We start from the raw sequence: 22,210 nt of genomic DNA, 5'->3' as shown, positions 1-22,210 counted from the left end.
ATCGATCGGACGCAGGACAGCAGTGGCCGTGGCGGCTCGACTGGCCCGAGGAGATCATAGGTACCTCCGCGTATATGGATATATCAATTACGCGCGCGTACGCGGACGAAGCCGCGCCGCAGCACGTACTCACGCGAAGAAGCTACACGGCCGAGCAACGATGCTACGAGCGCGTCGCGTTAGACGGAACCGCGCGGCGGGGAACATCGCATTACGATTCATCAGGCGTCCGGGTACCAGTTCCGCGAGGATCCGCGAAGATACTTATCCGGTAACAATCTACGTGATAAATCGCCGATTTGTATCGACGCATCGTGTTGTCCTCTGATACGAAATGACGCAGCGTAAATCGCCTCGCGATCCAGCCGCTCTCGATCTCTTCTCCTCGTCCTCGTCCTCGGCGAGCGATTACGATTACGTTCGTCGTGATCGCGCAGCGTGCAAGCAATACAGAGGATTACGGGACGCGTGTAGCGTGTGGGAAAGCGATATCGGATCGGTCGGAGAGAAAGTCGAACGTTGGCGGAAGAGACTCCATCGAACTAATCTGCTCTGGTCCTAACGCATCGTTCGCGTGCACGGATATTCGGCGGCAAAACGAATCCTCGTCAGACGCGGCCGCATTAACATAAAAGTCGCGACACAGATTTATCGTGGCGAGTAAATAACGATCGTCAGCGGGAAACGACGCGCGGAGCTCGTTGCGCAACCACCGAAGGCGCCTCGGTTAACGCGAGCATTAGCCATGGCGGTAACGCGCCGCGTCAGGAATCGCGTAATTGCGCGCGTGCAAAAGAAAACGAAAGAAAACGAGTCCACCGCAGACGCCAGAGAATTTTGTATTTCGTTCGTTTCGTGTACCTACCGTAAGATGTTGGAACGATCGTAGCAAATGCAAATCGAGGTGACGCGATTCTAATCTGGACTTGCGTCCGATTCTCTGACAGATAGGTAGTTGATGTCATCTTGGAACGTCCAGCTGGCGTCAAAAGCCATCAGCTCGAATGGCAATGCAGTCGTTGAACGTTAGCGTGGAACGTGAAATGGAACGAGAAACGTAGAAACGCGAAAGGGAGATATCAACGTGGCCGATGCTGGCAGCCAGGCACGTACGGAGATTGCACTAATTAATGCCACGGGACCGAGAGGCCGACGTTGCGGACTCGCTGATGTGCTGCCGCTAGGAACGACGCTGTTACTATGATAATTACCGGCAGAACGTGAGGCTCCGTCTTAATTGGGACTACCGGAGCGAATTAATAACGCGACACCAACGATGACCCGTTTCGCGACACCTCCTACAGCTTCTCGATTGCTCGCTTCCGATTAGTTATCGTCGATGGGAACGTCACCGGTTGACGTTCATTAAGGGAACGCAATTTCTATGCTAAAGGACAATTTGATCGGGATTTGTGGTTACTTGATAATGGAACGAGACAAGTATGGGTCAAAGAAAATTGCAGAGATAATGCACGATATAAATTACAACGTAGGACGAAAAAATGTAAGAGTTGATCGCAGAGAAGTAGGAAACCGATCAACTTCGTCGGGGCTAATTGTTTAAACTTTGAAAAATTAAGCGTCGATCATAAGGTAGACTAGTTTGAAATGAAAAAAAAATTTAAGTAGATTAATTTCGCAGATAGAAATTTTAAAACACTTCTGGCTAAAAGTTTACTTTACTTTCTCAAGCGGAGAAGAACATCCGCGGAAGAGCCAGTAAAATCGGACGTATGAACGGAAACTTAACGCGTGGTAGAAATAAAAGCGTTAATGGCGATGCGCCACCGGTAGATACGTCGGGACGCCGTTTTCGTCGTTTTCTTCTCCGTCTACTCCGACTTCTCTGTTGGTTGACGTATGCGGGATGGCTTTCGGGTACATGTGACGAGCACGTGTCTCGAACTGGTACGTATCGGCTTTCGCCTTGGAATTAGTAAGCGGGTAGAGAGAGACAGTGAGTTTTCGCAGCGACGGAAGGGAAGCGGTAGGCAGTTCTACTTTTTGTCACCGTGTGCGGCGTCGCGACGCGTTTAAACTTTTCGTCATGCATCACGACGCGTTAACTCCCGTTTATTTCCAGTTGGAACCCTCTGCCACATATTTATAACCTAATCGGGTGTGAACGCGTAGAAACTCCCTTTCGAACGTCGACTATATTTACGTTACGTCGCTGTAGAAAATTTTGAAATTCGTATCGAACGTGAAGAAACTCGACCGATTCCACCGACTTTCTTCCTGGCAATTAGCGCGTTGCTTGTGGCCGAGGCGTTCCATTAACCGGCTAATTAACTCGACGAATGAAACAGCGACGACGGAGAGCCGCAGACCTTAATATCGACGATCTATCAAGCCGACTAGAAATTTAACCGTGACGTCGTATTCACACGGCCGACCGCGTGCACGGCATCAGCATGCAAATACGAAACTCGGTTAAATAGCGAGCACAGTTCTTGCCCGACAGACGCGAGACAGTGCCACGAAGGGAACGAAGGGAGAGAAACGCGGAGAGGAGCTCAAGAGAAATGGGCGCTGGTGGCCAGTAATGAGCCAGAAAACTGGCGACAGCTACGCTATGCCCTCTATATCCTATCCCAACGAGACGGGGCGCGATATTGTGCGACGTTCTCTCGCATCTAACTCTCGCACACGGCAGCGTCTCTGTTCCTTCGCAGTACGTACACACAGTGCGTTCTCGCTGGTGTGCCGGTGCACGCGCGGGCCCATAACTCACTGCGACTGGCCCGCAGGCCCGTCTTGTTAGCGCCCCGCAGAAACCGAACTGAGGACCTCTCCTAACTATGATACCGTCTGTTCCACCGATATACGCAGCCCGCTCGAGGGACGAGTCGAGGGACGACGATCCACGATGAGAGGAGCAACAGAAGAAAAACGAGAAATAGACGCGAGTAGGAGACGCAAAGGAGGGGCAACGGAGGGAAAGAGATAGAATAAAAAGAATAAGGGCATATATACAAAGACGTGGTTAGAAGCGAGTACGTGGAAGTAGGATAGAAGATCGAAAGTGGAGGAAAGCGAAAGAGGAAGAAGTCAAGATATACCCTCTTGCTCTTCCGATCCTCTGACTCCGCCAACGCGCATAAATGCATAGCTATCTCCGACCGCATCTTCCCCGGCGGAACGACCGAACGAAAAGAGCGCGTTATCGGTACTTCGACCTGATAAATCCCCCCGAAAGAATAATGAGTCGACATTATTCATGCTGACCCGTCAGCGTCGCTCGACTGGTCCACCGCGTTGGCCTTTCTCTCTCTCCCTCTCTGTCTGTCTGTCTGTCTGTCTCTCTCTCTCTCTCTCTCTCTCTCTCTCTCTCTCTCTCTCTCTCGCTCCCTTTGCCCGGAGCCGGCGCGAGTTTTCGACGCATCGCCATTAGGAGTTCCCGACAACGAGCATTGGGAGAATCCGACCGGTAGAATCGGGCCGGACGATATTAGGAGGCCGCTTAGCTGGATCAACTGGAATTCAGCCGAGGTACCGGGCCTCGTTTCGGAGACCACGAAGGGGGCGGCGGATCCGTCGGCACCGTTTGGTCGATAGAGGACTGCCTGTGAGACTTTTCGTATCAACGACCACGTTGGATCGTAAATTATCCAGGAGCACGGAAGGAGAATGCTGCCTGTAATGTCGCGTACTCACGACGACGAAGATCGTTGTTTGAGAACGTTGTCAGGAGAATGGAATGGACTTCCTACGAATTCGCCACGACACGTGTTGTTAACGTTAATGGCACCTTGACACTCTTCCCTGTCAACGGGAGAATGCCTTTTACGCGGTGTGGCTTGTTTGTCGGGGGATATGGATAATATAGAATCTAGATAGAAAAACGGTTTCAGATAAACGGATGCAACGATCTCTCACAGAGTTTGTCTTCCGTATGTACACATATTCACGTAACGTATATTCTAGCGAAATTATTTATCGACTCCAGTTGATTACAAATCGTACGATTCGTCGAATCTAAAGTCGAAGAATATTGGAGTCGACGGGACTAGATTTGCAGAACGCAGCCGTCCGATGGTTGTAACTGTTCCGATGCAATTTCCACCTTCGCCAAAAACAAAACTCTTGTTCGCGTTGGATATTACGACACCGGCTAGAGTGCGGAATCGTTGCCGCGGCTCCGCATCTATCTGTGACACGTTGAGTGACACGTTTAGCACGCGCGTCCGTTTTATTACGGTCCTGGTTTCGCGTCCCCCTTCGCGCGATCCTGGCCGCGGCTCTCCATCCAATTTCATCGTACAATAAAACACGTGGCGACAAATTCGCTGCTCGGCAATCACGATCGAAACCAGCCCGGCAGTCACGAGTCTCCCCCGCGCTCCGCGACGATGATGACGCGACTTTGCGGTCCGCTCGGCAGGGCTTTAATTTCCCATAAAACCGTCGATAACTTTGCCAACGCTGTAAATGTGATTTACGCGCGCCGTTTCCATTTCCGTGAATTCCACCAGGACGGAGAACGTTTCGCAAACGTGTTTTTCCCTCGTGCGTTTCCCGATAGATAGACGGACAGGGGACCTTCGATTTTCCGCTGGACGTCGAAGAGAAGTTTCATTATGGATTCGGTAACCTAGGCGGCCACTAGAGTTTCTTGAGTGTGACAGAGAGGCAGGGGAGAGAGAGAGAGAGAGAGAGAGAGAGAAGTTTGAAGGATCAGAAAGATGACGCGAGGGGGAGTCGAACGACGACGTACAAAAAGCTAGTTTGTTGCCTGCTCGCCTTTTGGACGCGTCGCGTTATTTAGTGGCGAGCCTCGTCTCAACTCGCTTAAGTGCTCCGGTGACTTACATCCCTTTGGGGCAAGGGCGCGCTAAGGGGGCGTGTCCGTGTACCGTCCCGTCAGGGATCGGACGTATAATGGAAAGTTTGTCGAAAGCGGGAAAGGGCGGCTCGGTTCGCGTCCGTCGGCCAAAATAACGAGTAGATTTCTTCGGGTACATAGAAGTAGAGAAACTTCTCAAATAAATTCGCTTGTTTTGTATCTTAAATAGAACTTGTCGTTTTCAAAAGTATGGTAATTCTTTGGAATATTTGATCATTTGATTGTAAAGGTAAGGGAGTGTATAAAAGAGATGAGAAATTTTTTATACATGCTGAAAATATAAATGATCTTCCAGATCGTAGAAGCAGGCGCGAAAGAGGTGCTTTATGGAACAGTTTGTACCGATATCGAATGCCTGCTCGAATCTCGAGGGTCCTTGGTCGGAAAACAGCACGGTACCAAGTTCAGGCCGGTACTTACGATCAACTGGCGCAGCGAAGCATCGCTGGCGATACATCATCCGGAGAGCGCTTATCTCTCCCGGATCTGTTATCTCGTTGGACCCCCGTCCTATCGAACAATGCCTCTCACGAGATATACCTTGCTCGCAAGAGATCGTGGTCAAGCTGCTGTGCATCGCGACACGCTTTATGCCATTAAAATTTTTCCACGACGCACACGCGATCCTTAAAGCCCAAGAGTAACGGAATAAAACGAGTATCAACAGAAATAAGAAACTTACCCTTCAAATTTTCAACTTGTTAGGAGAAGAAAATTTCCTATACAGAGAGCAAAGTGTTTTGTCAACTAGTGAATTTATGATTGCTAATTGTTAATGGGTATATCACGGAATATTTTATTCGTAATTCCACATTTCCTGAAACATTGCATAAAATATAGGATATTCTATTTTAAAAAACACAGAGTTGCCTTCAAAAATACGGAAATGCTGTCAACAGAGCACCAACCACGAAACTAGACAGCCTTAGTATAGAACGTTTTACATGTGCAAGATAAATAATTTCCCATGCAGGGATGTATACTAACGATTCATATTCTCTTCTCCTAAATCATAACAAAGCAATTTCTCCGAGATATTACTTCAAGAATCGTTGCAAATCGTTCAACCAATACGAACATTTAAGAAACCTTTCTCAACGTATCGTAATACTACGGAATCTATATGGAAAGGCTAACAAAATATGCCACGTATTGCTGTAGCACAATTTTAGAATTACAAGTTCCTGGATCGAAACTTGGGTTCAAACTTCCTGTACGCTTTCTCACGTTCCAAATATCCCCATCCGTTTGCGTGACGTATTATAAAATCGAATACCACGAACGAAGCTGCGAAGCCATTCGGCAAATAACAGTGCACCGCAGCGGTGTACCGCGCAAAGTACCAAAAGGTTAATAAGAAACAACGGTGTGCACCGTGGTTTCAAGGAGTTCAGAGAACGACGTCCATCAGCGGCGGCGTGTACGCGCGCTCGATGATCTCGGCGGCCCTTGGCCGTACCTTGTGCTTCCCACCGACGTGCCCTAATACGAGCGGCGTACGCAGGAAACACCGACAATCGTCTTCGGCGGCTGCAGCGTGCGCGGCACCGAGAGAGAATCGCATAAGGGGAAGCCGTGAATGGCGCGATTCGAGAGCTACCTGGAATCCGCGACAGCCGTCTAATCAGCGCAGCGCGATTATTATCTCCATTTTAAGCATACGCGGAACGTCTTGCGGCGCATAGAGGAGGCCATATACAAGCGCCTAATATGGCGGTCCGTCTCATTGGCTGCCTTAGGTGGATACAGATCGTTCCCCGGCTATTCAAGAGACCGCGTCTCTCTTTCTCTTTCTATCTTGGTGGATACGCGCCGGCTTCGTAAGCGCGAGAGTCGTCTTAACACAACCTCGCACACATGTTCCGGCACGGCGAAGGTGGGAGAGAGGTGCTGAACATCCGAGACGAGGGAGGGGAGAGGACAGAAGTTAGGGGAGGGCCCCCGTGTGCTTGGGATGGAGGCAGCATTCCATCAAACCAGACTCCATCTTATGTACGTCTAAACCCCAAGCAACGTATCTCCATTCTATCTCCTTTCCACGCTCGTCCCCGATCCATCCGTCCTTCTTCCGCTCCTCTCTCAATTCTGATCGAACGCTGCTCCATCCGCGGCTGCCTCGTTTTTTATGAACACCGTGTAAAGCCTGCGCGGGATCAAGGGACCGCCGATCGAGAGGGTGAGGAGGATAACGTGTTCGTCTCGAACGGAGCAGTCGGCGATTAGTTTCTATTATTTTCGTACGGTTGGGAAACGAAACGATACGAAGTGAAACTGTTGAAATTTAAACAAACGACTGAAAGAAGTGGAAACGGTGGGACGCGTGTTCTACTTGAATTCTTCTCGAGACGTCAGAATTGATATTCCGTGTCAACAACAAGCGCATCAGTCTTCGTGGATGCGAGAAAGGTCGACGACGCGACGGCGAATGGGCGCGTTGACGTGTCCCGATGGATGCATTTTTAACGGCACGAAAATAGCGGCAAAAACGCGGCGTTCGGCTTCGTTGCCGCGGAGAAGAGCCCACGAAGTTCATCGCAGACAAAACAGCGACAGCTGCGACAAAAACGAGCACGATGTAAACGGCCACGACGACACTGTGTCGGAACCGAATTTCATGTCCCCTTCTTTCCACTGTGTTTCATTTGAATCCTCGCGTCCCTCCCTTCGCGTGCACCTTCAAAGTGTGTAAGAGTACATAAAGTCTAGCGCCGGTTCCCGTTCGTTTCGCGTCACACGACTATTGAAACCACGCGTCTCTCACTAGCAAACGTTGTAATTGCCAAGTCTCCTCTATTAAACGTCAACAACCAAAGTGAACCGAAGTTGGCGCATAATAGCGCGTAAAAAGCCCATGATTATTCATTCTGAAATATCGCCACTCTTTATCTGTTCCCTTTCGTTCCTTTATCATCGTTAAAATAGATCCGTAAAAACCGAAACAGTGGATTGTTAGCGCTCCTAACATTTCGCCACGAAACGAGGATAGATTTCGCGTGATTATAAGATACCTAGACCGAGCAAATACACTCGTCGAAGGCGCGGGTCCAGGTACACGCGTCCATGGATCTAGAAGTCGCCGAGGTCAGGCACACTCGCAGCGACACGACCACGATATCGACACCCGGCTCGGCTCGTAAACCTAACCCCTTATGGTGACGGCGAGTACGTGGCTCGCACGGCACGTCGCTATCTCACGAGAGGCCGAAACGAGTGAACCCGCGTGAAAGAAGGAGGGAAGAGAGCTCGCGCTGGCCGATATGTAGATAGAAGAAGTAGGTGTACAGTATGTAACGTCGCTCGAGAGACCCGTTGCGTGGGCGTGACCTTCCGTTACTTTACGATTATTTTAGCACGGCTGTCCCGACTTGATGTCGCTGAAATCGCAGCAGAAAAACGTCGAGAGGAAAACACGAGGAAAGATGATCGTTTACGACGGATTGGATGTCCCACGGGATAATCGATGCTCCGTGATCCAGCGAATTTTATTCGAACGTTCGGCTAACTGTAAAAACTGTGTTTCTCTCAAGTTATGCTAGGATAAGGAAATTGGCTGCTTCGCACGGAACGTCCAAGTGCTTGTTATCCGTCGATAAATTCTCGGGTACCTGATTGTCTAGAGCGAGTCCCTTGGATTATTTAAATCTTATTTCTATAGAAGTGAGTTTCAAGGACCGATAAAATTTGTCGAAGAAGAGATAGACAATTATGATATAGGATGGAGTAGACGGAAAATCGTACGACCTCGTGGATGGATAAGTATTCAGATTACATTCGCATTAGCGCCGTTTTTACGACGAGCATTACGCGATAGAAATGAAGTAGATCTAGGTGACGTTCGACAGACGCGTCCCGCAAGTCTCGCGGTTGCGAAATATCGCCGATACTGTCCGTGTATATAACCGTTTGGTTAACTATACCGAGATGCTGGAGAAACTATTGGATGGGATCTTCCATCCAGGACGTTGATCCTTGGCGTGTCAACGTTCTATAAGAACGGTTACATAAAAGCTATTTCGGTGCCGCGACCCCTGTCTCTCTCGTGATTAATGAAAGCGACGAATTTATAAACGTTCCGATTCCGAACAGGCAAGGTCATTACCTTGCTATTTTACTCGACATCTCGAGGTCGTGTTTCTTTAAAGGAACACATTTCGATCGAACGATTACACGAAACGAGGAACGAAATCGTAGAAAATTACTGGAAGTTAACCGATGCACGACAGCAGGGCTACACGAAGGCTGGCAGGCCGCGAAATGAATATTCAGCTGTATCGAAAAACGCACCGGCGTGTACCCGGTACTTTTCCCGGTATCGCGTCGCGAGATGATCGACCATGTAAAGCGATCGAAGGGAAATTTGCATCGAGTTTCAGCGCGGCAATTTGTACCGGCGCGAATAACTGCGCAGAGAATGCGAAAAGAGCGACGGCAAGGTAACGACGACTTCTCCGTCGTCCTCGTGTATGTAAATGCGCGGAGGCACCTGCAGTGATAAATTGATTATCCCTGCTGCCAGTGCCTCCTCGCCCCTCGTCGGCGAGGACCCGTAGGAACAACGCAGCCCGCTCTCGATCGGCCGGAGCCTGGATCGCATTATAATAAATACATAATATCGGTACTTTACATGTTGCGCGGCCAAGAGACCTAAAGAACGCCGGTAAGTGGTAGCCTCCAGCGAGGACCGTGCAATTTTGAAAATTTTTTACGCCGCCTACGATGCAACAACGTCCGCGAATATAAATATGCAGACGGTGCTCCAGATGGTAGCTGTCTTCCATTACCACGCCCCCGATTTTCTGGATTCCTTTAATGCATAGAACGCTGTACTATTTCATCGATATTGGCATCTTTATCGGCGGCCAGCTAGCCTCGTCGATATAAAATCGCAGGGATTTCGTGTTTCGAGATCGAACGAGGCTCTCCTCGATACACGATGCCAAAGTGCCACGTAGAAGCGTGTTACACGAACGAGAGAACAGGGACGGGTTACGGTTCTCTGTCAGGGATGCAGAGGGAAAAGAGGAGGAGAAGGAGGAGAAGGAGGAGGAGGAGGAGGAGGAGAAAGCGGAATCGCATTGTTTCTCTTGTCGTGGCAATCCGTTTGTCGGAGCACTCCAGTCGAGCGTTCTCATTCGCCCTTCTACTCTGTCTAGTCTCATCGTCCAGCTCCGGCTTCTCCACGTCCGTGCTCTCGTCGAGTGCTTGGACTTCTCAACCACCCTCGAATCGACCCTCCAAGCAGCAGCGGAAAGTCCCCTGGCCATGCACGCGCACCCTCCAAACGCCGACAATTAGTTTCCCATTGACCTATACCGCGGACCCCTTCGTGGTACGGCTTTGCGAAAGAATTAAACCAGAACAACAAACAAACAGAGAAGCGATTACTCTCTTTTGTTGGGGTGGACGGTGTTTGGATGTAGCGTGGCGAGAAATCGTGAGAGCCTACCCGATTGCTTGCTACACACTCCGAACAACACACGTATGGAGTATCTCTCAGCCCTCAAACTGTTGTCAGAATTTATGGAGTCGATTTTCGAATTAAGTTTCAAATTAGGAAAAAGAATGTCTACGTGGTGAAATTCCAATCGACGACATAAAAGTCAGGTAGACGGAGAACGAAGAAAGTCGGACTCGGTCGAGGCACAAGCTCATTACCGAATCTTGCAGCAGATCGAGCAAGGCGACGTGGAACAAAACTGGTCTGGCAGCGAGCGAACCGCGTATACGTGGCACTGATAGCGACGATACTAGTCGATACGTGGTGGGAGCGCGTGTTAGTCGCAAGGCTCCGTGTGTCACGTCCGGCAGGTAGCGGCAGAACGTGTAACACACGCGCTCAACCTTCTTTTCAGCCCCCCCCCTCCTTTCCTATCCCTCCCTGGCCCCGGCATTGCAGAGACGCCGGTTGTAATTAAACGGCGAGGATGCTGCCGGAATAAAAGTCGAGTGGCTCGGCTAATTAACGACGGCGAGGTGTTGAAATCGAGTCGCAGTATTTCACGTGGAGGAGACCCCAGTTGAACCTCTAGTCGCCGCGCGACGAGCGTGTCGCAAGCCCGAGAAACGAGCCACGGGGACCACAAGAAAAAACGGGCACCGGTCGACCGTATGGATTCTCGAGACACGGACAACTAATAGGGCGGGGTGAGAAACACGTCGGCGAACAGATAAGGAGAGAAGGAAGAGACCTATCTGGCCCGGCATAATAATTTGTGCTCTCACCTCTTTCTCCGTCGAGCGCTCCTCGTTCGACGGGGATGAAGAAGAGAAGATCGAGAGTTAGTTGTCTCAATTATAGAGGAAAGAGAGAATCCACGGTAAAGGGAAAAAGAAAAAGGTAAAACAGCGCACCGCGTGTGTAACGATAAAAGAAGAAAGGAGGGAAAAAAGGGATGAAGGCTTGGAAAAGGTGACTTGACCCACCTGTATCGAATTGCAAATTACGATCGATCCTCCCCCACTCTGTGCACGCCGTTTCTAATAAGAAATTCGATTTATCGATGTGGGCGAGGCATCGTGGTTGCGTACACGCTCTCGCGCGGCGATATACCAAAGCGTGTAGTAAAACAATAATAAAACGGATGGAAAGTGGACGAGTTCCGTGTACCGTTATTTTGTAAAAGGAGCGATGATCGTCAATAATATTTTTTCAAGGAGTGTCACCGCTCGAAAGAAAGGAACAGGGGTCGTAGCGTGTGTCCCTGTGAGTTTCTTCGGCGTGTTTCTCGAAAGCCTGACCAAGTTCTGACGGCCCCGCTACGAAAGAGGAGAAAAAAGCGAGAACAACGAGGATCATTGTACTCGTGGATCGAACGCGACGGATTCCTTGTACGATGGAATGTAACGCCGTAATAACACGGTGAACGTACTGGTAATATCTGCTGAGGTATATGCGAAGTACCTCTTGTACGACGATGTAAACGCATCAAGTGCCGCTCGGCTACGTTCTAATAGATATACCTCCTCTTCCACCATATCCTTTTAGCAATGAGCATCGAACATACTTTAAGCTAACGTCGAAAAGGGACTCGAATGACTATTAGATGCGGTCGCTATGTTCGTAGTGCCGAGCGGCAAAGGTCGGGTTGTATACATGTTAAAGGTACCTGCTGGCACTTTCTTCTTGAAAACGTTGTTCCTGTCTGATGCCTAACGTTTGAAGGATACGCTAGGAATTCCTTTGCAATCGTCTATCGCGTATTGCAAAGGCGTAGATGTTAACGTAACGATACTGTTCCTCGCGTAATAGGATACCCATTGAACACGATGAAGTTTATCAATGACTTTTATAGTTTTTAAAAGCGGGCCAACTCGTTAATTATCCGTGTATCGGCTGTCAGACTGCCGAGTGCTCCTTTCTTGAAAGGTTACGCCAAGTTTCGTTCTATTTTCGCGCGAAGTCTCGAGAATTTACCGACTCCGTTGTTTCCAGTCCGTTCCATCTGCGCGCGCTCTCTCCATCCTTCGCCTCTTCACCTTCGGCGCCCATTGTAATCGTCGAAGCCTGTGCGCGCATTGTGCTCCAACACAATAATAATTGCGCTAATGATCGCGCTCGAAAAGCGCTTCGTAATCGGTGGGTACGAACCCCTTCAGCCTCTTTAGTCATCCTTTAAAGTATCCTACGAAAGTATTACAAGTTTCGTCCAGTCTGAAATCTGTTAAAAAGTGCAAGTTGCAATTCGTAATAAAAGGGGTTACGCACGGTCGTGTGCTTATGGATCGTTCGAAAGCCTCCATCGCGTCACCGTCGGGAAAAAGCATAAAACCGTTCGAGTATACGCCAACGAGAGAGTCGGATTATAATTCCCTTCCCTTCGGCCCTTCGAACAAGACAGGAAGGACAGAAAATGAGAAAAAAAAAATGGAGAAAAAGCCGATCCACCTTTGTCGAGCAATTTTGCGAACTCCCATCGACAGAGAGAACAATTACGGACGAATTAGCGAGAAAAAAAAATGAATCTATCCAGACGCAGACAAAATTAAAAGGGGGACAGGGGTGGGGGTAATGAAAGAACCGGACAAAATGAAAGAGACGGAGACAGGAGCACCGACCTCCGTTGAACTCGTGCTCGTCACACAGGCCCCTGGTCCACGTACACGTTAAAGGGATAACGTGGACACGCGTGTGAGAACAGAACGTACATTCCTAGGACGCGCGTTAACGTACATAGGAAAGCGGGTAGGATACGCCACGCGGGGGCACTCTCTTCATTTCCAGGCTGTCACGAGCAGAAGAAGATTCGGCCTGCGTTTGACAGCCCCAGGGTCTGGGTTGGGTGCTGCTGCTGCTGCTGCCGGGGCTGGGCCGTAGGTTGGGAGAACTCCGTGCAGGGGCACGTTCGAGGTGGATGTGGATATGGAGGTGGAGGCAGAGAAAGAGAAAGAGAGCCAAGCGGAGAGAAGACGAAGGGGTAAGAGAGGGAGATGTGGAGAGAAGGATGGGAAGAGAGGGAGAGCAAGTCGGCGTGTGCCCATGTGCCGGTACCACCGATTGTACGGTGCCGTACCGTGCTACATCGAGAAACCACCCTTCCCTCCTACCTTTCTCTATTCCATATAGCTTCGACTCACCCTCTACTAGCACACTTTCAAGCTATATTTGTCTCTTCCACGTTTTTTGTTTTTTTTTTTTCTCTCTTCTCCCTTCTTTTTTTGTCTCTTCGCTTCTCCGTGTATATTTTCCTGGCGTGTCCTTCCCTCCTTGTCCTGCTCTCTGTCCTCTCGCTTCTTTGTCCCCCGATGATGCAGCCGGCAGATTCGCTGCCTTCGTCCTTTCGTAAATTCCGCGTTTTAATTATTCCACCGTGTTTCCTTTGTCCTTTGGCGCGCGTACTCACCAATATGCTCGAGCACACCTCTCGAGGTGGACGAAATAGAGCACGTCTGCCCTGAAAAGCTTCTAAAACGCTGGACTACCGGCAACGATTGATGAACGACACTAGGAATACGTTCTACGTGAGAATCGTAATTTTCCGAGAAAAAATATGATCTGCTCTAAGAAAAATGTGGGAAATAATAAGTAACCTACATAGTCATTATTTCCAGACGGTACGCGGACACGTTTCGCATTTCAATGAAGGACCATGGTCGCTTGGATTTTCATATTTCGGAAAATATCGCATGACCGTGAGGCGATACACGCGTTGCTCGACGCTGAAGCGAGAATAAAGACGCCGTAAGGCAGTCGATAACGACAGTGGAAGGAAGAGGCGAAATTCGGAGAGGCCGCGTGGGAGTCTGCTACGCGATAGGTGGAAACACGTACGGAGTAGACGGGAAACGCAGATGCAACGACGGCTGCTGTTTAATATCGGAGTCGCAGATGGGTACGCTCTGAGACACATTTCACTAATATTGCACTGCGGCCCAGCCGCCGAAGCGAGAGCGGAGTCGCGCGAATCCTAGTCACACACGCTTTACATACTCTCGGCGCATTAATATATTCAACACATATGAATATTGCTCGGAGAGGAACGGAAGAAACAAGGTAGATAGCAAAAGGAAGAACAGAGAAGGAGGGAGGGGGGAGAAGGTGGACGGAGAAAGAGAGAAATGGTGCACTCTCACCAGCTAAACCATTGTGCCTATCTTCGACTTCATGAAATCTGCAGTTCTCCCTCTCTGTTTCTCTTCTCTTTCTCCTCCTCCTCCTCTCTTACTCTCTCGCGACTATCACTGTTATGTATGACTCCACCTCTCGCTCCTCTCTCACTCCCCGCTATCTCTCATTGTTCTGCGACAGAGCTTTGTGCTTTGTGCCTCCCGCAACTCCGGAACTATTTCCGTGCCTTTGAGTAAGGAACTAATGAATACGGACCGTGGATAGCGGCACGCTTGTGTATATCCCGCGACGTGTATCACGTTTATCGGGCTGTCGCCTTCCTTCTTCGTCTCCTTACTTCCTTTCCCTGCCTGTTCTTTTTCCCTTTTAACTTGCCGTATCGTCACGTGACGCCTCGATTGTTCCAACGTCCACCGATCCGCTATTTCCACCCGCTGCTACCGGTTGCCTATCTCCATTCCCCGTGTCTTTAATCCTTCTACCGTTTCACCTTTCTTTCTGATACTCCGACGACCATAACTCCTCGGTTATACAGGGTGTATCGCAACGGAACGACGATATTTCAATGAAAAGATAATGACGACGGATTCGTTTCGTTACAATACGATTAGTACATAGAAAAATTCCATACGGTATACGGAAATTTTCATCGTTCGTAATAAGTTCCCCCTCCTGTCCTGTTTCGCCTTGTTCGAAGTTCCTCCTACTTCGAGATCCGCGTCACGGCCGAGTTCGTCGTGCAGTTTCGACGGGACGTTTTCGAGTGAGGCGTTTTCTGCCTCCATGGGAACCAATTACCCTCCCACCCTTTCGCAAGAATGGCCGCCCCTCTAGGCGATGGTCGCCGGTATGCGAGTTGCCTGTGTTCCTGTTGCTGAGTGACTGCGTGTAAGTACGTGAGGCTACGTGCACGCGTGAATGCACGCGTTGCGATGCATCGCACTTGTAAATGACCCAATCACCGTTTCTAAGTTTCTTCCGTATGATGTTCTAACGAAACCACAGAGGATAAATCTATAGCAAAGGGAAGATCCCTGAGATTCTTCTAAGAAATCCATTTATACGCGAGATATTTTATTTCAACGAAAGAAATTCGAAAAACTGAAATACTGCTGAAATACATTGGTCCACGCGATTCTCATATACCGAAACACCGTACTCCCTGAATACCTCTCGTAAGCTTATGTATTCACCTATGTAGGTACATATATACATACGTACATACGCACGTGAACGTGTGTCCGGTTCCTCCGTAAGAATGGTTCCAGAGGAAACTGGAGAGTAAGGGGCAAGAGAGACAAGGGGTAGAAGGAGAGGGAGGGACGCGGAGACGAAGGCTGAAGAGAGAGAAGCGCCGGTGATGGATCGTCCAATCAGTGCCGCGAGATGGAGCACGAGAGAAACGGAAAGGGAACGGAGAGAGAATGAAAGAGCCGGAGAATCTTCTGCACCTATGGCATGGTACGCAGCGGACGAGGAAAGGAGAGGAGAGAGGTCATGGTCGGGTCGGTCTCCTGCTAATCGAAGAACACGAGGTGGCCCTGTGCGGCCTCGCCAGAGAAACCCTGCCTTCTCTCTGTCCTCCGTCGTTTCTTCGCGAAGCCTGATTCTCGGCTATTGTATGAATCCGCTCCTTGCTAACTCCTTTTCGCGAAAACTCTGACCAAAATGATGAATTCGCAATGACGGGACGATGTTTCCATGCCGAACGTTTCAATTGTTCATCGGCAACGCATCGACAGATAGAGAAATTCAAGCTGGTTTCTGGTAGATTTCATGGACACACCGTTTAAGCAATGTAGTGGTAATACAAAGAGAGTTCGAGTCTGCAATTAGAACGGTGGAAGCTCGCTTTTAAGGCGAGCTAATTATAAGACCGCATCGATCACCAAGCGAGACAGTGTTCCACGGTTTTCTCGGGCGAATCGCGATGTACCGGTTAGAATGGGCAAAGAGAAGTGCGGTTACGAGGGTTCGAGCGAAGGGTCGCGGACCGTGAGCTCGAACATCGTTCAAACCACCGTGCTGTGGAATAGCGGAGGGGTTGCTGCAGATTGGCGTTACCGAGAAATCCTACTGGAACGACTGTTTGCGCGCGAAGCACGGTACAATAGCGTAATTTCTATACCTATCAACGAACTGGATATACGTATAGACGATAAATTTCATCTTCGTTAAAATATTCTGTACGCTAAGAAAATGACTCGGGAACCACCGAATAGAGTAGGCAAAAACAGGGAATATATGTTGCATTTCCACTGCAAGACGAACACGAAACAGCGGTACGTTCTTAGCGTTATTACCGCGGCAAAATCTCGATATCCGGTCGCGCTCGATGGGCCTTCGAGTGCCTCAGGAAAAAGACGAAAAAACGACTTGCTATTGAATCGACTACGCCACTGGCCGCAGAGAAGGTTGAAAGAGGAAAAGAGAGTGGAGAGAGGGCGGCTAACAATGGCCGCCAACCAAAACATCCGATAAATCTAACCGGCCTGGACCTCAAGCCCCGAGGGGTTTTAAACTCTCTCACCCCAAAACATCGTCGACGCGGGCGCAACCCTTACATTACGTTACACTCAGCGGAAAAGGGAGCCATCTCGTGTACCATTGCACCAGCGTGGACCGAGGGTGGCGAAGGAGGAGAGGGTTAGCCTAGAGCACCGTTTCTGCGAGGCGGACAAAGGGGCGCCGAGGGGGTTGATATGCGATCCACGAAAAACCAAACAGAGAGAATTCCGTCCCGACTCGCTCTTCTTCTCTGGGCGTCCCTCCCTCCAGTCCGTTATACCTCTCGACCAACCCCCAACACACCCGCTAGGACAGTAACGAGATCTCCCGTGAATGAGCGGTCAAGTAGCTTTTCGACGGAACCTCAACGAATTTGTCAGACGCGACCACGTAGTAATTTATTCGCTCGCACCCTGGTTGCTCGCCGACACTGAAATTCCGCTGAGTGGGGCGAAACTGAGACCGTTTCTTTCTCGGCCGTATTTATTTCGGAACGAAGGAAAATTTAAACGTCTCCTAAATTTGTTGGCGACAGGCGCGACCCACTTCGAGTAACCAAAGCGGAGTGATAAAGTTTTCTCGTTTGACGAACGAACGAAAGAAAAAAGGAGAGGATTCGTGTAACCTCGTGTCTTTCGTTGAAACGTAGACCGATCTATTTTCTCCAGATGTTTCAAACGTTATTGTCCGTTGAAAAGTCTCTATCCTCATCAAGATAAACAAAGTACACGCGATTGACGTCAGATATCTTAACGAAAAATCTGCGAAACGCGTGGCGAAGGAGTAAAGAACAAATTAGAACGAGGTCGCGAAACAAGTTTGTCGCTGTTTCCACGCGTTAATCCCTGTTGGCTCGGTCGACGGTATTAACGAAAATTAAGAACACGTTGTAAATGTTATCGTCGGCTGGATCGAACGAGCAAAAATAGATCCATTTGAAGGCGAGCTGTAATTTTACGAAACTGAAAATAACAGTGGACATCGACGCATTGGGCAGAGATCACAGAGCGAACGGTCCGGCCCGTAATGAATGAGGCGGTAAAAATATATAATCGGGGATAATGCAAACGCGGTAACGCTGTCGTCGACGCGGAAACTCGATTCCCGTGCGCGGAACGGTCGACGTATCGAAAGTTAAGTGACGCCTGGAATCCCATGATTTCTTGGCAGTCATACATAATCAGCCTTGCGAAGTTGGTCTACGACTGGGATCTTTCACGCGGCTGGTTAAACGGCGAACCACGTTTTCGTGTCGAAGAATGTCGATAGCTTCTAAACTACGTGCGCTTGAACGCTCGCACGCACCACCATCACGCTGTTTCAACGGTCGTCCACGTTCGTCTTCAAGAGTAGAAATGCAAAGTGTCTAGCGAGACTTTCGCGAATTTACCGAGAACTTTTCCATTAGCTTCAACTATGTTTTACCACGCGACTGCGATTCTGAGAAATTTACAGCTTGAACGCTACAAAAGAATCGATTTGAAATTACGAGGGGTGGAAACAGCGATTCGAAAATTTCATGCAACCGAGTGCGGGATGGGACGCGTAAATTGCAATCGTTGCTGTGGTTCTATTAACGAGCTGCTAGGAAATAGTCATTATTAATAACCGGTGCATCCTGCAACAAAATTTATCCCACGCTTCCGGCCGGTCGTTTAATTCAGTCACCGATATCGGTTGCATTCAAAAACGTGAGCGGCCCAGTGCGATCTAGCCGCAGAGAGACGCGTCGGGGGGAAAGATTATGAACGCATAAATCAAAAATTAGCATTAACGATTCATTATTAACAGTCGAGCTGCGCGGCCGAGATAAAATTTATCCCCCGTTTCCGTATTTCGATTAATTAATGCGGCTCCCGTAGCGCTTTTTAAACGACAATATTAACGCACCGCCGCGGAACAGGCTGACGTTTTAACGAATGGATATCGTACGAAACTCAATGGACGAAGAGAAAACGCACAATAATAATTCTAAACCTTTGTATACTTTCATCAATCGACTAAGGTGTCGAAGTATGGAACTCGTCCGATTGTACAGCAAACACGATAAACTAAATATATGTACCTATCGTTCTTTCTTCTACTAGTTTGTTTGATTACCGATGAGCTACACCATTATTTATCTCCCTTTTTGCTTAACGTTCTCTACCAGCTGTCTATCAAAGTCCCCTACATGTATTCAAAGTATTTCAAAGTTCCGCGCTCTACACTGTAATTACAATTATACCTCGATCGGCCTCTACTACTTCGCGTATTTATCCATCGCGTCGATATCTCGGTTTAACCGGCACGATAAAACGGTGCTATTGCTATCGCAATTGTCGTCGTATAAAAGAAAAGATTGCGAAAAGAGCAAAACGAAGAAGCCAGAAGCTTTCTCGAGAGCGCAGATCCCACGTCCCCTGCTCCACCTTCTCTCTTTGCGGATCCGTCGGTGTGCTCGTGGCTCAGTCCGTGGGCGGAAGGAAGAGGTCCATATGAGAGAGGCGAACGAAGAGGAAGAGGGACCAGAAAGAGGGACAGACAGGTCGGTCCGAGAGAGGAACCCGCGGCTGCCATGGTTACCGTCGCATTCCCGCCTCGCCTCGTTGCTATGGAGACGCCTCGTGGACCTCTCTCTTTCACCTTCGCTTACCCTCTGCCTGTCTTCTTCGTCCTCCCAGATTCTACGTCCCTTGCCCCCAAACCAATCGTCGATTCCTTCCCGTTCTCACACCCGGGATCTCTTATACCGTCTCTCTCATTCCCACTCTCCGAGTTTCTCCCCGTCGCGTCGCGCCAACTCGCCAAGCTTCTCTCTACCTCTGGCATTCGCTCATATTCTCTCCGTTCCTTCGAACGAAGAGGAAGAGAGGGCCCGAGATAAAGAGGAACGCGATAGGGAGAGAAAAGAGGGAAGCGGCGGTGTTCGCGGGCGCATGCGCGATACTCCTGTCTTCCACGACGAGCCTGGACGTCTTTCGTTTGGAATCGTTCGATTAGTTATCGGCTGAAAGTGATTTACGTCCCCTTATCGAGGTCCTCCTTGGCGGCCGCGTAATTTAATTAAAGGAGAAATCGAAGATGGACAGCTTGACGATCGTTTCCGCGAGAATTGGACGGGCATCGATAGGTATCGATGCTCGACATCATCACGCCACTGCGATCGCGACCCACCGGTAGCAGAACGAGACTAACGAGACACACACGAGGAATATTCAAGAAATCAATCCCCTCTTTCGCGTCTCAGAGTATATATAATATATTTTTCGTTTTTTATCTCTGGATATTTCGTGCCTGAGAATATCGTCGATAGGCAGCGATGTTGTAACACGTCGAGATGGAACAGGGGACGCGCGCGTGTGTACGCGTCGCAGCATGGATAGACAGGCGGAGGTGTAAGCGGCTTGCTTTATAAGCCCCGATTCTGATTGGCCGTCGCGTCACCCGATATCAATATTTATTCAACGCGGCGAATGCCCGAGGCACGATTAAAACTTGTTTATGCCGCGAACGATTGCGCTCCTCCCACTGACGGCCGCGTATATCGCGCGCGTTCTCACTGCACACCGTGTCTGCATGCGTATTTCAGACACTCTCGCTCCCGTTTTGTTCCTTTTTACACTTGTTTCTTCGTCTCCTCTTCGGTGCTTCCTTCATGGAAATTTATTCGAAGGATTAGGAACGAGACTCTTCAGGTTCCTCGTAAGCATCGTCCAGGCTAGTAGCTTTCGATGAGAGAGTGGAAATTCCCGACGAGTACCTGATAAATATACTATGCGCGAAATCACGAGCCTAATCGCGACGATTAATGTTAGTACTCCACGGGGACGTTAAACAGCCAGAGTCCCGTTTAATTAAGGGTAACGTACGAGCAGCTGAAAATTTCCACAAGAGTTCGGCTAGAACGTCGGAGTGTACGCGACCAAAGAGAACCAAACCAGCCCATATTTCGCCCGGGATATTCAATTTAGAGAAGGGTGAAAAGTTTCAGAAGAGAAGTGAGAAGAGAGAAGTTCGTAAAACTTACCGGGGCTACCGAGGAAGACGGAAGAGTAAAGAACGCCACGACGCGCGTCGCTCGCCGCTCGCTGCGCGTCCGGCGGCGAACTCCATTCCCTACGCGGACACCATTTACCTGAAGCAAAGAAAAAAATCGATTCACCGTTAATCACTGCCTTCTCAATATCACCTGGTATCAAACAAAATCGCCCTCGACCGGTTCTTTTCTAAAAACGCTGGATTAGAACCGCACGGTCACGTAATCGATGACCGTGAGCGAACACCGATCGGAGTACGAATCGAATTTGCATCGTGTGAACGATATCAGAAACGAGTCGAATCACCGAGAGAGTCGCCGCTCGAGAGTTTAATGAAACACATAAATTTCTGCAAATACATAGAGACACATAAAAACTCTGTCGACCATCGAAAGAAGAGTTCCTCTTGGTGATACAAAAATAAATGTGGCTCTGTAGTAAAAATTTAACACAGGAACAATTATTACACGGAGATGTAAAAAGGCGGAGAGCAATATGTGCGCGTGGAAAGAATGCACTGAGTCTCGATACACAAAGGGCGCAAAGAATTCGTGATGCGAACGATCACGACTTCGACCAGGGAGATTCTATCGCGTGCTGCTCCATATATATCCCGTTACTTCTTTCCTTTCTTTTTCCCGGCTTCACTGGTCGGCATGCGATCTCACCCTTGCCGTGGCTCGTTCGACCAAGAATAATCGCACAATTATAATAATTAGATAAACGCGCGAGGAAAGCTTGTTGCGTTAAGAGCCGGTACTCGCTCAAACGGGTTCACCGCCTACTGGAATGTATCGAACGAATCCTCGCAACGTCGCTCCGGATACGACAGATGCACTGGCGATACCGAAACGCGAGATATTTTGTATTTCACGATTAAATTATCGTCGATTAATATCAACGTTGACGGTCGCGTGTTCGAAAAAATTCTTCTTTTATCTTTTTTTTTTTTTCTTTTCTTCGTGACATCGAGAGTATGATGATAAATCAAAGCACTCAGCAGCAACGTAAATACATACGACAGAAAATAATCAGGAACTACGAAAGGAGAAATGATCGAATCACGAACCGATTAACGTGGCGAACGGAAGGCCGCGAGACTGATTTATAAGGCGGACAAGAACGAGTTTCGTAGCCAAGGTATTGCAATTTTCTGGATGCGAAAATAGGAAAGGTATCTACTTTATTTCCAGGGAGATCCCAGCTGAATGAGGATACACGGTAAGAAAGGGTGGCACCGGGGGATAAGAGTAAGCCGCGGAGCGAAGTAAT

At 49.1% G+C, this 22,210-nt stretch overlaps 1 protein-coding gene and 1 long non-coding RNA gene across 9 annotated transcripts in view; one reads left to right on the top strand and one right to left on the bottom strand.

Moving 5' to 3' along the window:
• Hth (Meis homeobox homothorax) overlaps window positions 1-22,210 on the bottom strand; it is a 507,314-nt gene that overhangs the window by 214,429 nt on the left and 270,675 nt on the right. For 7 of the 8 annotated variants that reach the window (XM_072013316.1, XM_072013317.1, XM_072013319.1 and 4 more), the window contains one exon: window positions 20,929-21,036. The exons of the other annotated variant lie outside the window; for it this stretch is intronic. In XM_072013316.1, coding sequence (XP_071869417.1) covers window positions 20,929-21,036 — 108 coding nt within the window. The remainder of the gene's footprint in view (window positions 1-20,928; window positions 21,037-22,210) is intronic. 8 annotated transcript variants of the gene reach the window in all.
• On the top strand, window positions 4,745-5,523 carry LOC139992466 (uncharacterized). Its single transcript, XR_011801116.1, has 2 exons — window positions 4,745-5,075; window positions 5,142-5,523. It is a non-coding gene; the product is annotated as an uncharacterized lncRNA (long non-coding RNA).

Source organism: Bombus fervidus, chromosome 11 (assembly GCF_041682495.2).
Source record: "Bombus fervidus isolate BK054 chromosome 11, iyBomFerv1, whole genome shotgun sequence".
Classification (NCBI taxonomy): Eukaryota; Metazoa; Arthropoda; class Insecta; order Hymenoptera; family Apidae; genus Bombus; species Bombus fervidus.
Note: the sequence above shows the minus strand (reverse complement) of the source record. Positions and strands in the feature narration are given on the sequence as shown.